At 35.9% G+C, this 18,290-nt stretch overlaps 1 protein-coding gene across 1 annotated transcript in view; it reads left to right on the top strand.

Annotated features, from left to right (window-relative positions):
* LOC140156757 (vitamin D3 receptor B-like) overlaps positions 1-9,984 on the top strand; it is a 32,806-nt gene extending 22,822 nt beyond the window's left edge. Inside the window, exons 8-9 of the mRNA XM_072179718.1 lie at positions 1,805-1,926; positions 3,271-9,984. Coding sequence (XP_072035819.1) covers positions 1,805-1,926; positions 3,271-3,390 — 242 coding nt within the window. The 3' untranslated portion in view covers positions 3,391-9,984. The remainder of the gene's footprint in view (positions 1-1,804; positions 1,927-3,270) is intronic.
* Positions 9,985-18,290: the final 8,306 nt, after the last annotated feature.

The raw sequence follows: 18,290 nt of genomic DNA, 5'->3' as shown, positions 1-18,290 counted from the left end.
CCTACTACATAAAAAAAAAGCGCAGTGATTTATAGAGCGCTACGCACAGGCACAGCGCCTTGATGTTGATCCACAAGCCTCAGCACACTTTACAGGTTGTCGCTGACCACTACGGCCCTACATTGTTGTACATCATTCCATAAACCATTAAACAACAAATCAGGAACTTTTGCTGCTTCAAGAGCGCACACCCTAGACATACCACAAATAACTATCGCAACCAGGATCAGCTCCCCGAGTTTCGTACGGGTTACAACGAGACAAATTAGCAGTAAGTTCCTTGTCCAGGGGAATTTCAAGTAAACTCATGTATGTAGGGCATATTGGGTGGCCATGGGGAAAATCATGCCCTAATTGTAAGATGTCACTGAAGAGGTTCATCAGGTCTGTTGATTAAATAGCTATTTAAAGTTCTTTGTCAAGACCAAAGTTTTATGCTGACAGTTTCGCCAGAAACCTGGCTCTCACAAAGTGATTGGTGTTGTTATTGATCCATCTGTATGGAGACCAACATTGGAGACCGGCCAGGATTCCTTTTTTTCCTTTGGTATTGACAAAGAACTTCAAATAGTTAAGGTGCCAACTGCCAAGTATGGTATTATTGGCCAAAATGGAAGGGTTAGAAGAATGGACTAAAACAGTATACTTTATCATTTTCAAAACCCTAACAAACCATATGTTTTTGGAAAGCTAAGATATCCTCTTTTTATGACATTTTTCAATAGATATCCACGAAAAAAGCTTTGGTATACCAGAACGAAATTCAAATTTGATGATATTTTTGCTAAACAAATTAATCTGCAAGAAATTTTTGGTACAAAAACATTATGTAGCCAGAGGTTTCCAGTGGTATAAAAATCTCAACTTTTTTGGAGAAAAGTGGGGGGGGGATGAGGCTGTGGATCACAAAATGCCCTTTTAAGCTAATCAAAATGTAAAAAGATGTTTAATCCAGTTCATTCAAAATCTATCTCCTCCTACATCTTATGAGGTATATGAATTCTACCTAGATCTAAATATTTAGTATAAACCTTTTCCAACAGACATATGATGTTTGTTTTTTTAATTTCCATCCGGAAGTATGAAAATTCACATTTTTGGTAAAAACAGAAAATTTGATGATTTTTCTTAATATCTCCCTTCAGGGAGTACATGTAGATATCAAAAAAGGCATCATATGATTGTGTAATAGGCCAATCTACACATTCTGTGCAAATTTCATGGAATTTGAATGATTGGTTACTGAGTTTTTACATTTTTTTATAAAGTATCTACAAAAATAAAAACTTTCAAATGATTGTATGTTTAGAAATTAAGTATCTGCAAAAATAAAAACTTTCAAATGGGTACATATCCCATTTCACGAAATTCTTGCCCCTATAATAGGCTACCAACGCATACATGTAGATACAACACCTATATACAGGCATACACCAACAGGTATTGCAAATTTTGTAAATTTTAAAAAATCACTGGGTGAAAAACAATAGAAAACAAAAGAAATTCATTTCTTATGTATTATATTGTTTTTCTCACGGAAAATTGATGATAACTTTTGAATCAAACATGCTATTTGAATGGGGTAAAACCATTTTAAAGAGCATGAAATTTTCTTTTTTTATTAAGGGATAATCTCAAATTTGATGGGAAAAAACCACAATAATACCATATACTTGGTACCTTAATTATAAGACTATCCTTGTGCGTAAGGTAAAATTTACACAGCTCATGTTACTCTGATCATTTTCCTGGAAACCGGATTCTCAATGTGTGGCGTTAAGCGTATTTACTATTTGCCTTACAGATCGTCCTGTGTTGTCCGATGATGCTAAAAGAAAGATTACTGTACATCATGATCGACTTGTAGACGTTTTGTGTGATAGTGGACGCATCAATCATCCCAACCAACCACAATTTTTCCCACAGGTATACTAAACTCAACCCAGAAAGTATCGAAACGATTATAGATGGTCAGATATATCGGGAACTGAAATATATAGCAAAAAACCTATTTAATGTATATAAAGCGCATCTTTCTCCTGCGCATTTTGATACCTCTTTTGTTGCTCTACGATATCATTTGGTCGAGTTATGGGCGCTTGAGTGGTTTCAAGTCGTATTTTGAAAGTTGCACTTAGCTCATATTCAAGCCAAATGCGTTCGTCGTGTACAAACACACACACAAAATCAAGACAAAGGACACCGATGTGCTCTGTTTACTTAACCATGAACTTTGCTTTATTTTACTCCTTCGACTTCCAATTTCAATACTTGCTACCCTTTACTTATCTCTGTTATCTCATGGAATCTTTCTGCTGACATCTCAATACTTGGTGTGCCCACCATCACTTCTATCACTGCCTGGATTCGTCGTCTAAGGTCTTGAATAGGAACGAAGTGCAACTTTCAAAATCTGACTTGAAGCCACTTAAGCGCCCATAACTCAACCAAATGATATCGTAGAGCAACAAAAGAGGTATCAAAATGCGCAGGAGAAAGCTGTGCTTTATATTCATTGAATAAGTTTTTGCTATGTATTTCAGTTCCCGATATATATCTGACCATCTATAATCGTTTCGATACTTTCTGGGTTGAGTTTAAATTTCATCCAAGAATCTTAGCTGTAAGTTTCATGCAATTGCAGGATTTAAGCAATTTTCTGCAATTGGGTCACTAATGTGACCTGCTCCCACAAAACCAGACATAAGTCACTAATTTTGAAAATTGAGTTTTTGATGTCATCATTTAGTATAGGTCTTCAGCTTTCATTTGATACCAGAATTATGTTTCTGGGACATGTGGTCCTCATTCTACGGTATTTCAACAGGAAGGGGGGAAGGGACACAAAGAAAAGACAAATGCAAGAAAAATGGCTTTAAAGTTGTAACATGACAGTTAAGGACTTGGTTTGGCTCAGAAAATGCTAGATTTGGGTGATTTAGATGTAAAAGAATATTTTGTTTTCAATGGTAGATTAAAGTAAACATATTAAAGAATCAAAAATAATAAAAACTGAAAAACAAAATCTGCAAGGTTTTCCACCCCTTTCCTAACTTTGACTCGCTGTATCTCGAAATGGCTGAATGCGACTTATGGCGGGTTTCGTCAGAGCGGGTCACAAATGTACTTGTAAATAAACGAGCTGGATACATATTCTTGAATTGTTACGTAATATACCACCTTCCCATGATTCATTGAACTTCCCTGACTAGGTATTATGATCTGTAATAATTGCCTCCTGCTTTTTCCGTCTCAAAATTCCAATTTCAGTGTGTTTCCATTTTGACGGAGCTACGCACTCATTCAGAGAGTTTCATGGAGCGTATGATGCAGCTGAAACTGAAAGGTCAATTATTACAGCCAATACTGAAGGAAATGTTTGAAAAGTGAGGATATACCCAGGTATATACCATGGAAGTACTAACTTGAAGATGAAATACAGACTAAAATGTTATGTAATCTTTATCCGATTCCTCCTTTCTTCTTTGTATGTGCTGGTGATCATAAAAAGCATGTGAAAGAAGAAAAAAATACTCGCACAAGGTGATCATTGCCACTCCATCCATTGGAAAGGTGCATTATGAGGTCATTGCTACAGGTGGCTGCACAGGATTCGAAAAAGTGACAGACGAAGCTGACCTCTACACAACCCATATCAGAAGATACCTTAGTTTGTGGTAAATTAGCATAAATATGTATAAAAATGATGCCACTTTTGTATCAAATGACATTTTTCAATCATCATGAACCAGATCGAAATCAGGCAATGTTGTCAACGTTCCAACAATTTTTCTGTTGTCCTGTCAATATGTTGGTACAGGAAGTTTTTTGTCTGTTTTTAAAAAACAAATAGAAGTGGGCTGATTTGTCTTTGTGGGTTAAGTAAAGATGTGATGGAGGTGTCTGTGTTGACTTCTGTCTATGCAGAAAGGATGGGAGAAAGGGTTGATGACTTTATTAACCCTAACCTGCCAGAGGCTTTTTGGCGACGGGAAGAGAAAGAAGGAAGGAATAAAGAGAGAAAACAAAGAAAGAAGTTGTTTGGTCCGGGTGGGATTCAAACCTGAGATCCCTCGCATGCCAACCACTGGCTCTGCGACACTTTGCCACAGGTCTTGGGCTTTGCTGGCCAGCGAAACCATGCCTATATATCACCTGGGGCGATTGTGTCATCACACCACATGGGATGCACGCACAAACAGCGCATATACATGTATCAAGTAGTATTTTGTAGTACTCAGGTGTGTTAGGGTTAAATGAAATATGATTTTTTACTTGATGTAGCATTGGGTTAGACCTTATTGTTTTTGACAATAACAATGGTTTTATTACTTTTATATGATGATGGAACAACTGGACTCAACACTTTTGAAGTTATTCTAGTTGATGTGATTTTTGATATATCATGTCCTCTTTTCCAACCAATAATTAAAATAAAGACAACAGGTGCAGTAAGAGTAATATTCAAGACAAAAGGGTGTAATTAAGAGTAATATTCAGCCTTCAGTTGACAAAAAAAAACCCTGTTCCATGGGGCCTGACTGACCCAGATTATTTTATTTGTTCTATGCATGTAAAATCAACTAGGGGGCCAAAATTGCATTACAAAAAATGCAAGTGAAGAGAGTGAAATAAAACTAACTCATTGTTTTTTGGGGTTTTTTTACCAATATGTGTGAATTTTAGGGCCATTTGAAAATAAAACAAAACTCTATACCCTACTTGGTTCTGTCCACTCATAGAACAAGATTTTTTTTGTCACAATACTCACAATTGAATACATGAATCCAAAACCCACCCAAGTCCATGGGGAGTGATTTTGAGAAAAAAACCTATGTATCATTTTAATTCCTTCCGTGAGATTTACCTGGTCAATATGGTAAGTTGTACGTGCAAATGGGTGAGTTAAACTGTATTAGGTATGACAATTAGCATTTCAAGGACTTTGTGGGGTTCATTTTAAATTCTAGACTAGTAAGATAATACAAAATAAAGCACACAGTTATGTATAATGTTGATAAGCATTCTGCCATGTAATATAAACCACACACTTTTCTTGATTAAACCCATTTTTTCTTTCAAAAGTCACTCTCCAGCAATGAATGTGTTACAAGTGGACTTTTATACATACTGGATTTCAATCAATGTGTTACAAGACTCAAATCATGGACTTGGGTTGATTCTTTCATACATGCTATTTTCACATGCTCAATAGACACAGAGGATGAATTTGAGTTGTTCTTTCATACATATGACAGGCCTATGTATAGCAACACTTTCCCATGCTTAACTCAATTTGGCCAAAGTATGGACTTGGGTGGCTTTTGTATTCATATATTCAATTGAATGCCAAGTCTGAATTTCTTATAAGAAATATGCAATATGATGGTATATCCCTTTTTCCAAACAATGATTAAATATTGACATTTATATTCTCAGAAAGTCTAGTGTACAGGGGATACTCAACCAAATGTGAGCAAGAAGTAAAGCAAAACCTGTGCAAAATTATAATGCAAAGACAAGCTGCAGTAGCCAGCCTCACCTTAACACAGTCAAATTCAACTATAATTTTCCAAGAGACAAAATTATATTCACAAAATCAACTTGTCAAGCATATGCAAAGGGGTGTAGCAAGCAGGGGGGGCAGGGTGGACAAAGTCCATGGGCCCCGAGGGTTCAGGGCCCGAGCACAAAAGCGATAATTAAATAAGGGCTGATAATGGAGAGCAGGCCCCAAAATTTTGGGCCCCAAAATTGCCCTATGCATCTTTCTTTTAATCCCAATAACAGCATGTTTTTTTTTTTTTTCCAAAATAGGGCAAAATTGTAAAATTTCCAGTGCTATGTGCGCATTAATATAGTAAAATTCATGTCGATCTAAGGCTAAAATAGTCTGAAATTGAATTTTTTTGCGTGCTTTGTGCGCAAATGTCCTAGTAACATCAAAACAAAAAATATGTTAGTTCCCCTCTATATTATACGTGAACCAAAGCTTGGCCACTGACCTCAGCACATGCCTTCCTCTGCACGCGAGTTCGGAACCTCCAAATTTTGGCTTCGCCCAGGGCCCCCATAAGGTAACTCCCACCCTGGTTAAAAGGGCCCGTACTGCTCCTTGTCCATGGGCCCCTGATGCTCTTGCTACGCCCCTGTGTGCAACAGATAATTATATGTAATAAATTATGTTAGATGGTAAAATGAAGTGTCATCATACATTGCTGTTGCAAAATTGAACCTTGTTTTAAATTTCTTTGGAACAGTTTTAGTCTGCTCTTCTTTCTTGTATCATGAAAATATGTCTACTCTGAAATAATGGTCTTATTTAATATGTTATTGCTGGGTTATTAAGAATTGTTACTTGACTTCTGTGAGTAATCCTATATATTTTTCAGTCTCAGTAATTCCAAAAAAGTATGTCTATGGTGTATATCAAATGTTTATGAAATCAGCAATGTTTATGCATGTATTGTATTGTATTGTTGGCAGCACACTATCATATTGATCATGTTTAATATCTTCATTCATGTACTGTTTGTAATACTGTTTGAAAACATTGATAATTTTGTGACATAAATTGTAAAATATTGATATTGAATGCATGTGTGACATGATCTGATGCAAACAATTTAGAAAGGTAATTATTCTCATCATCTTGGCCAGTAACCACACATACTAAACTGGCCTCAAAAAGAAACTTATAATTTTTCACAAGGTCATATCTTAAAATCCTCTCCATAAAAAATGAACAAAAATTGCACACAGGATTAATTCAATAATCTACTCTAAACACATGTCAGTAACCAAGCAGTTGTCCAACTGACACAACAGCAAAATGCACTGACATAGAACACCTTCCTGGACCAAAATTCACAACCCAACAGATTTCTTTGGCTGGGTTCCAAATGCAATTATTCGCCTGTACATGAACAAAAATTACACACAGGATAACTTCAATACTCTACTCTAAACACATGTCAGTAACCAAGCAGTTGTCAACTGACACAACAGTAAAATGCACTGACACGGAACAGCTTCCGGGACCACATTCACAGGCGAATAATTGGAACCCAACAAAAGAAATCTGTTGGGCTGTGAATTTTGGTCCAGGAAGGTGTTCCATGTCAGTGCATTTTGCTGTTGTGTCAGTTGGACAACTGCTTGCTTTTTACTGACATGTGTTTAGAGTAGAGTATTGAAGTAATCCTGTGTACAATTTTTGTTCATTTTTATGGAGAGGATTTTAAGATATGACCTTGTGAAAAATTTTCTTTTTGAGGCCAGTTTATTATTGACATCCTTACACCCTAACATACTTGTTTGTTAAGGTATATGACAGGGTTGCTTGATTTTTTCCCTAAAAAATCACTGATTTTAGGGATCGGATAGCAATGTTTGCACAGTATTTTTGGTGGGATATATGTGCCCATCCACCACAAACTGGTCGTAAAGTCGGCATTTTCCATTTTGAGATACAATCAAAAACAGTATATGGATCTCTATGTAAAATATATAAGAAATTTGACCTTTGATGAACCATAACTTCACTTCCATATGTCCGATGAAGCTGGTTGAGGTGTCATTTTAAAACTGAAAGTGCATTCTTTCAAAATCTGCAATAAACAGAAAATGAGCTAGAGCCGACTTTACTACCACTTCGTGGTGGATGGTCACATATAAGAGCACATCAGACACATCAAAAATTGCATTCTGAATGCGAAAAATGTCCTTCTGATATTGAATAATAATAGATTTTTTTAAATTTGTGATATATAATACAAATTTTATGGCAAATTATTAAAAATTTCAAAAAATCAAAATTATTTGATATCAGTAGGACATTGCTCGTATTCAGAATGCAAATTGATACAATGTATATCTGTTGTGCTCTCATGTCCTACAAAATATATTTATGCAAACGTTATTAAATTTAAAAAATTTTATTACACATCTACACATCCTATTTTTGATGTTCTTTATGCACAACAGCCCATAGAACGGTATGTGTGCATGGTATACCACAATTGTGGATGAGGCTGTCACTTTGTCATTCAAAGCATCTAAACAACATATTTCAGGCCTAAAATTTCACCAAGATTATGAGAAAAATATAAGCTTTCTTCTGATGTGTGTGTGTGGGGGGAATGAATCTGTCGATCTGGTCACACATCTTTAAGATGGTGAAAATATAATAGTGTGGTAAAGAAAGTGTATCTTTCGTCTCAAGAGGCAACTAGTTTAAGCTAAAAATATGCTATGTCTCAAAGCCCGTGCGCACTTTCGTTTTTCTTAGCACGTCCATTTCTGCTGAACTTAAACGGCAAATTCATTTTTTATTTCCTTTTTTTTTATAGTTTTTTGCTGTAAAATCATGAAATTCTGAGAAATATTTTGAAGAAAATTTATTGGATTGATTATCTGACGTATTTATAGGTATTAATAAGTGATATTTGTACTTCCAATTGTGTAAATGAACAACAACTTTTGAAGACTCGCAAATGACAAAGTATTTCATTATTTCAGCATCATCTTTTTATTACATATTCAGTAGATATCCATGAAAAAAGCTCATTCCCAATATTTCAGTTTATTCCAATTTTGCGTTCATGAGGTATGCATGATTAGGTGTATTACACTGTTCCGTGGACAATGTGTTGTAATTTTTTTCTGGTGTACCAGAACGTAATTCAAATTTCACAATATTTTTTCTAAACAAACTAATCTGCAAGAAATTTTTTATACATAAACATTATGTAACCAGAGGTTTCAGTGGTATAAAAATCTCAACATTTTTTTTGAGAAAAGTGGGGGGATGATGCTGCAGATCATAAAATGCCCTTTTAATTCAAAAATATGTTTTTAAAAAATCTCACTTTGAGGCATAGCATCATTTTCTTAGCCTAAATGGATTGTATATATTCAATGGTATTGTATGTCTTTGTTTGCCTTATTGTAAATAACAAGAGTTGATATAATATATATTTTTGTAATGTATACATAATTACACTTTTGCAGCAAAATTTACACTTACAGGAACCATACATGTATTCCTGTCAAGAAGGACTTGTAATAAACAGTGCTGTACGGTGCAAAAACGGTTATTCCTTCATGTAATTTTAAGGTTAGGGTTAGTTTAGGGTTAGGATTAGGGTTATGATTAGGCTTAGGGTTAGGGTTAGGATTAGCTTACACGAAATAATTACATGAAGGATCGACCGCAAAAACTGATTGAGTAGCCAATGGCTCCTAACTTTATAAATTTAGGCGCCCATATTTTGCTCCCAAGTGAAAAAACTTTCGACCTATTATATCCTACATTGACAGGCATGCACGCTCATTCAATTACGTATACACAATTTGTGTATTGTACTGGCAAACAGCATTTCAAGTTGTAACTTGTTTACTGTGAGGCAAGAGTCCTGGCGATTAAAAGGTTCAAAAGTTGGTCGCCATTTGCGCCAGCCACCAGGGATTGAAGATTTAGTCACATCAGAAAAAATCTAGTCACCAATTTAGTCGCATCGTACAGCACTGGTATTAAGATTATGAAAACAGTGATGTATAATTTGTGTATATTTAATTATAATGAATGTATAAATTTGTCTCATACAGTTTTAAACTCACAACTCCCCGATAAGCGTGTGTACTGTAATAATTCAAACTTGGTGTCGAGGATGTGCTATGGGAATCTTCATGCACTCTTCTAGTTTATAAGAAGATTATATAAGAATATTGTAATTCAATGTTAAAATTGCTTCATATTGCAAGCAAAGATAATATATAATTTGACTGTCATTGTAACAATAAATATTGTTGTTAAGGACAGAGTAATGGGAGAGAACTTGGATCTTTTCGAATATCATTATTTCTGAAGTTTATGTCCAAAGTATATAAAACTATATATTTGTAAAGGAAATGAGGCGGGGAGGGGAATCCCATTAGTTTTGAAAAAATCACAAAAATACACTCTTTCACCACAATTTTTGTGTGAAATTTGTCTCTTTTTTTTTTAAATATTGACAAAAATGAAAAAAAAATATTGTCACTGTATAAAAGCAAAAAATTGCACACAATGTTGTATTGTTTGTTTTAAACAATTAAGTACATTGTAAAAATGAGAAACCCTTCCCTAGACAAAAAGTTTACCTTTTGCTTGCATATTTTTTGGAGTTATCTTGTCGCAAAAATCGTGCAATGTACTCAAAAATGAACTCTGAGAAATTGATGTTTTAGTAAAAAACTTGTCACAATATGCTCGGTAATTCTTTCAAACTTGCAAAAGCTGTATCTGGTTCATGGTTTTAATTTGCATTTTTGTGCACCAATGAAATACAAAATGTCAGCTTTCAGTGCGCCAAAATTTGAAATAATTAAAAGAATCTGAATGGCATTTCAACAGCAAATATTTGTTTTGTTTGCTGGCATTAACAACATACTGAATTTGACTTGACTGTGTTAGACATACATGCAGATTTGGGTAAGTTGTGATTACCTGCATGGTTTCATATTCTCGCATTCCTGATTCATATTTCCTGTCAATTTACTTCAGCTGTCTTGAGCCATGTGACATTGGGGGATGGGGTTGGAAAAAATTTCTTGAAGTAGTGAATCCAGCACCTTTTGGCAACAGAATAAGTTTATGGTACAAATGCTCACAACAAATTTTGAAGCTAAATAGGTGAAATATGGGGGGAAAGTGGAATAAATTCATGTGAAGCGCACAAAAATTTACAATGTTTATGCCGAATATGAGGTGAATTTGATCAGAAACCTGCATACATGTATCAACTTGGGATGATTGTGTGGACCATCCACATATTGGGTGGGATTTATCCGCCCATCCCACCGGGATCTACGCCAATATGTAACCAAATGTAGAGAGTAAAACACTGTTTTAATTTTTTTTTTGCACATTTAAGCCAATTGAAAGCACAGCTGCCATGCAGTTTATACATACCATTCATGGTGCAAATGAAAGGTGCAACTTTGTGTGTGAACTTGTATCAGGTGTCTACCATTGTTTCAGGGAAATTGTAGGTGTATTTATTTGATCAAGAAGTAGGATGTCCCAGAATTAGCTATACATGTATCAGGTATAGATAGCAGTGCTATAATTGGTTGTTGTCTTGAATTCTAAGTTTTACATAATTTTATATTTAGCTTTTTACGAATAAGATTGTTAAAATTGGACGTTTCTAATAGTTGTTGCAGAATTTTGCTTAAAAATGGTGAATTCAAATTTTGACTATCTATTTTGAAAATTTGTAAAATTACAGCATAAAGTTAGTCGGAAAAAGTAATGCTGCATTTTTGTTGTGTCCTGTTTTTAGGTTGTCCGAAAGAAAAGACCTTATGGCATCACGATTTGTGTGTCTGTGTGTCCATACACGGTATAGATCATTTTGGGACACCCTGTAGTATAGTGTATTCGTTGTTGTTGTTTAATTGTTGCTGGTTTGGGTATGGTTTGGTTTGTAGGAGCACCAAGATAAGTCAAAAAGAGCTTGTTATCAAAGCAAGGTAGTTCAGTCTAAATTTGGCAACAAAAAAATAGTTATAAAGGTCACAATTGAAGAGCTTATTTCCAAACCGTGTTAAGTCCACAACCCCATGTGTCTCATTTACTTGTGTGATGCAATCTCAATTACTCGGACAAGTTTGACATTAGCAACAATGAGTTGTACCATCATCAATCCATTATTTACCATAACAATGCTGCATAACAATATGCAGACTATTTGTTCTCATTTGGGAAACAAAGGCTTCACACAGTATTGTTAATTACTGTGCATCCATTCACTGTTTGCTTTGTAATGGTGCATCCAATCACAAGCCCCGATAAAATGCAGCTGGTATTTTTAATAAGATAATATGATATGCTTACAAAATATTGCATAAAATCATAATTTGAGGTACATTTTCCAAACTTCATGCTGCAATCATAGGGCAAAAGCTCCCATAAGTATGCTATGGAATAGGCTATATATACTGCTGTTAGCTGCTGCTATCTAAAATGTCCATCACAATCAACTTCCCAAAAGCATACCTAATTACGTATTATTCCCATGTTGTATTCAAGGGCTAAGGTCCCTGCTAGCTATAAGGGTCACTAGTCGTCAGGTGTGGTAGTCACCCAGGGGTATTTACTATATACATTAATTTGATTCACTTCAAGTTTGGTAGTGACGTTAATGCTTTTTTGCAAGTGTGCCGAAAAACTGCTCCTGTATGTAGGGGTGAGTGTACGCTCAACGCGATGAAATTTATGTGTGCCATTGACTACTGCAGCCAGCGAAATATGCACATGTGTCACTGCCGAACTTGGGTGAACCAAATAGTCCTAGGGTCGGAAGTTCAACAGTTTGCTGGCGACTTCAAACCCTTTTTATTATTTTTTGGACTATCCAATTCTCGTTTTGGACACTAGGACTAGCATGTAACGGACAGTCCCCGTATTGAACAAATCTGCCATCTCTAGTAGTATAAATATACCGTAAATCCCCGTCTACAAGCATATATAGTGTTTTTTATGAAAGCTAAATTAATTCGATGCAAGCGTTAATATACCAATAAATAGATTGGTCTTAAAATAATACTTGTTTGTATATGCTTAGATCCGTAATTTATTTGTTCGAATTCCATAATGGCGCCTGGATTAATGTAGCTTTCATCAGAGGCACTCTATATGCTTGTAGACGGGGTTTTACGGTTAAGTAAGCAAGACCTGTCCCTTACTGGTAATGTGCCTTATATGTTAACCCTGTATAAAGGTAATCACTGTGGTTCAATTGATAGAATGCTGATTCTTATGTCGTCTTGTTTTTATTAGTTTTCAACTTAAGATCTTGTATAAAATTTGTAATAGTAAACATTGTACGTGAAATAATTTTAATTGAACAATATACTTTCTCCACAAAGCAACTGTTTAAGCTTTGGAAGCCATCTGCCAGCAATTCACTTGGTATTTTCAAACACCTTATTAAAGATATGCCTAATGGCGCTTATGGGCTCCTTTGCCTTAATTAGGGTAAATTTCATGTACAAATACAGAGCTCACTCTTTTGAAAATCCCAGCAAGAATTAAGGGTCCCTGTCCTTATTTCCTGATGAGATTTTTACAGGAGGGTGCTTTTAGTTTGAGCCTAAAATTCCAGTTATGTCAAAGGAGCCCACATGCACCATAAGGTGAATCTTTACGGTATGAAGATTTTTTGTAGAGGTTTGAATCAATTCAAATATTGCTCTTTCAGCCTGAGAGCACTAAATTATGAAGAACCACTCTGATTGATAGACTGCTTGCTGGTACACAGCGTCATCATTCCCATATCTTCATGTCAAAAATTGCTGTGATAGTACGGCGAATCCTCTCGTTTTTCAAAAGCTACGCATGGCGATTTTGTTCGAGATAGGCCGAGCAACTCAGGCTAAGCATACCATTTACACGATATGAGATACCACAGAGCCTGCCGCACAGTTTCTATTCTACGATTTGCGCATGATCAGTACCACATATGATGTTGCTATTACAAGAACATTTGATTTGTTGTCAGGTAAAACCCAGGTTTTGTTTCCAATAAACTAACTCGAAATGCAATACACTAATTAGTGGGGATATGCTGTTTGCTGTGGATATATTTTACTGCATTTTATAAACTTAACAATTTTGAAATCGTGATATATTCAACTGTTTGAGAAATGAATTATATAAAGGAACCCGTGTAAGATCCAGGTACTGTATCTATAATACAATGTACATTATCGACACACTATACCACTTTCTTTATCTGCGTCAATAATAGAATATTGATTTCAATCAAATTGAATACATGTCTCCATTTTGAGTTTGTACTCCACCACTGAGCGATCTAGCGATCGATTTCTAGCCAATCAGATAGGACTCCTTTTCTTGCGTTCGGTGAAATACCAATCGCGGTGAAATACCAATCGCCCGTCGCTCACCAATGGAGTATTAAGTTTATATTTATAATACTGGGTGTTGACACTGTGTGGTACTGCTTCGCAGTCCAGATGTTCTTTATCTGACTAGCCAACAATAAACTACTCAACAATGCCCACTAACCGCTATCCTCCACTAATCGACACATCCTGAGTGAAATCAGGGAGGGTAGATCACAGTAGGCCAGTGGCCTTCACCAGCATTTACCAACAAGTCGGAAGATATAAAATTCATGTTCACTAAAGCATAAAATTGTTACCCCTGCTTGTTCTCACTTATAAGTACAGGAAATATTTGCCGTGTGGTGCCATATTCAAGCCATTTGTCAGCTTTGTGGAATATGGTACCAGACCATAATTGTCTTGTATTTTTGAAGTTAGATAAGCAGAAGAGAGCTAATAGTACTGTTCTTCAAAGAGATGTGAAATATGAAATTGTGTTTCTCAAGCCCGGTTCTCAAGACTCATGAGATCTACAAACTTGCAACACATCACTTCTGTACTGCTCAAACTTCATTGGCTTCCTGTTAAATATTGTATTATGTAAAAAATTCTTCTCCTGACTTACAAATGTTTCATTGACTTGCTCCAGACTACCTTGCTGATTTGATTCAGGAATACAAACCTTCTCGAAATCTATGTTCATCCTCAAAACACTATCTCATCTCTACATCAGCTGCTACTATATCATATGGACAGAGATCTTTCTATTTCGCTGCTCTTTAACTTTGGAATGATTTACCTTATAACATGAAATACTCTTAAGAGTCGTAAACAATTTAAATCTTCTTTGCAAACACATTTGTTTACTCTAGCATTTTGTGAAAATTGATTTATCTCATGTTTACATTGTTCATTTACATGACACACATAAAATGTATATATGTAGGGTGTTTGTTCATTATTTGTTATTCAAATTTAAGTGCTAAGGGACTTCGGTGTAGAGCGCTATACAAGGGGTCTCCCCGTCAGTCTGAAACACCCTCAGTCCGAGCCACCGCTAGTCCAAATTTTTAGAGTTAGGGAAAAGGTTAGGTTTAGGGTTAGAGTAAGGTTTAGGGTTAGGGTTATCGTTAGGTAAGCTTAAAATTCGGACTAGCGGTGGTTTGGACTGACAGAGTTTCGGACTGACGGGGGGTACCCCTATACAAGAGTGGTATTATTGTTATTGCAAGTGTAAATTCTCAACAGATGCAGCTGGTGCAAAAATGTTTATATTTATTTTAATTCTTCAAAATGTTGTTCAGATAAGGGCTGCAGACTGAAGTATGACATGAAAATTAAAGGTGAACAATTGGATGAATTTGTTCAGTTTATTGATTAAATTGTTTGTATCAAAGCCGGGAAAGCCCTTCAGAGATTAAAATGCAAACTGTGATTTTATTTCCTCTGATTACAAAAAATATGCATGTTTCGTCGGTCGCACACATAGTGGCGTAGAGTGATCTTTCCAAATGTTCTGTTTCACATAGTGATGTAAAGGTTTAGAGCAAGCAATATCGTATAATAGTTATTCCTTTTTAACTATTAAAGATATAGTTTAATAGTTTAATAGTTTGAACCTTTTAAAAATTTCAAATGGAATCGGGTCACTGAGAGATAACAGTGGAGGAGCATCAACTCCTTTATTAACACCATATTCTTCAAACACGTTTTTTTGTCCTTCACATACGCCACTGTGTATTGCAACCAACAATTTATATACTGCCATTGGAGACGGGTAGACATCTGCCGGTTCTAATTTTGTATATGGTATCTATGGCGACATAATATTGGTGTATGACAGATTTCTTGATAATGTGGTCAGGAAGTCATATACCGGTAGCCATTGATTACGTTTCAAAAGTTGCTGTTGGCTAAGGAGGCAGTCATTTTCTTCAGAATGGGGTCCCCAAATATGTGAGGGGTCATCATATGTTTTCACAAAAAAATATACAATTATTGTAATTTATAGGGGCTTGTGACTATAATGTCATCATAAATATTGGCCAAAATTGCAGTTACAATCAAAATGTTTGCATGCATTCCCTTACCATACAAAACTGCATACTATGCAGTCGAAGACAAATGACTACTTAATTATGCAGTTGTACCATAATATGTGACACAATCTGGTCCATGGGGGCCAAAGGCGGCAAATTTGAAACTGAGATCAAGGTAAAAATATCATGGAGTAAAAAACAATAGAATACATAAGAAAATAGACATCAAAAAACTTCATAACTTTAGAACCAAGTATGCTAGACCTTTGGTGTTTTCAGTAAATGATAAGACTATTGTATGTATAATGTAATAATTGCAGTAACTCAATTTTCAAAAATGCCTCCTTTGGCCCCCATGGACCAGATCGTGTCACATATTATGTCTTTGAACCAGGCGGCGAGTGGCATGATGGTCGGAGAGAGCCGGCAAAACCGCTCGGCCATATGGCATTTTCCATTCACTCGGTTAGTTTTGTGGGGCTCATTATTGTACCCCAACGGTTTTAGCTTGTATTAATATTATTTATTAACATAGGCCTACTAAGCTTGTTTGTGATATTTTAAGCATTTTAAAATTTCAAAATAATCCCATTCAATTACACGTTTGACAACGGAAATGTACTAAATTTAGAGAATTTGTGGCGCTCACCACCTGTCTTCGACTGCTTTCTATGCAATTCTTTCCAAAAAACCATAAAGAAAATCACGTTTAAATCATTTGTTATGGGTCTGGCGGTGCAGAAGGGTCATACATTTTTCAACCCAAAATAGAGGTGTCGTAAACTCTGGTCTCTGACATACTGTATAAGTGGTAATTTTCGCGAGGGTTTTATTTTCGCGATTAGAGCTCCAACCGCGAAAATAACACCTCGCGAATGTATGCAATAATGTATTACAAGTATAGGGAAGGACTGGGCAATCGTGAAAATAACATTCTCGAAAATGTGTCTCTCACTCCAAATCGCGAAAATAACTGTACGCAAAAATTACCACTTTATACAGTATTTGGGACCCCTTACCAAAGAAAGTTATTGCCCCTAACCTATACAATTATGGGAAAAGTTCTATCTAGTAATGATAATGTTTGGGTATATAATTATGTTTTGTGTACAAGATATAAGAATATATGAATGAATATAATAAAAAACAGAAATGCAAGTCATATAGGCCTATGTATTTATTATTTAAGTGTCATATGTTTATGTTGCAATTATAAAGGCATTTACGGCCTTGGACTCGTAATCTGAGAGCTTGCTCGACGTGCATGGGTTCAATTCCCCGTCCCACCACCGTGTTGCGCCCTTGGGCAAAGCGCTTTGCCTCGCTTGCCTCACCCCACCCAGGTGCAATGGGAAGCTGTTAGGGGTAGTCAGTCGTTGTACTGATGAACCCTGCGCCACTTGTAGGCTGCAAACGTGGTTCCGACATATTCTAATGACGGCGGAATAAATGTAAAGCTTTGAGGCTGTTTTGGGCATTAAAGCGCTATATAAATATCTACATTTATTTTTTTATTTATCCTTTCGAATACTACGTCACTCGTCCTCATTTAAATAAAATTCTGCCGTCCAGAAGTTAGTAGGGGCAGTTCACATGACAATTCAATAAAACAGGTGATAGGTATAATAGGGTCCACAACTTATAAGTTCCCCCCTAAATACTTTTTTAAATAAATCGAAAAATCGAAAAATATTTGACGAAATGCAAATGTGTAAAAAGGTATGGGTGGCCTTATTTGTTGTACACATATGGACCAAATTATAGCGTCATACGTCATTGCATTCAGTCACAGTGGTTGATGATGTAAAAAAAGATACTATTTTAAATAATGTTTAAAAGTTGCACCTGAGTCCATAGGAATCGGCTCTTAAACAATGCATTACATGTATGCCAGGTCTATTCATACGTTTGTCAAAGAAACCTGACTGCTATGGACTCTTACACAACTATCCAGAATTATGACTGAATGCAATAACGTGTGACGCTATAAATTGGTCCACATGTGTGAAACAAATAGGCAATATAAACCTGTTAACAATTTTACATATCATAAAATATTTTTCGACTTATTTTTAAAAATATTAGTGGGGAACTTAAGTTGTGGACCCTATATGAATGGTTGTGGAATCGAACAAGAGACCTGTCCCTCTGCCACTTAGGCCCTGTATCCATAGGCTGTTCCCTTGTGGCGTGTGCCCTTGTTCCGTATTCACTTGTTCCCATGTGACCTGCCACACAGACAACGAACCTTTGTTTTGCTTAGTGGCCGTAGTTCATGGCCGTAGGTCACATGGGAACAAGTGAACACGGAACAAGGGCACACGCCACAAGGGAACAGCCTATATATGGATACAG

The sequence above is a fragment of the Amphiura filiformis genome, chromosome 7 (assembly GCF_039555335.1).
Source record: "Amphiura filiformis chromosome 7, Afil_fr2py, whole genome shotgun sequence".
NCBI classification, from domain to species: domain Eukaryota; kingdom Metazoa; phylum Echinodermata; class Ophiuroidea; order Amphilepidida; family Amphiuridae; genus Amphiura; species Amphiura filiformis.
The sequence above is the reverse complement of the archived record's forward strand: the minus strand, read 5'-3'. Positions and strand labels throughout refer to the sequence as shown.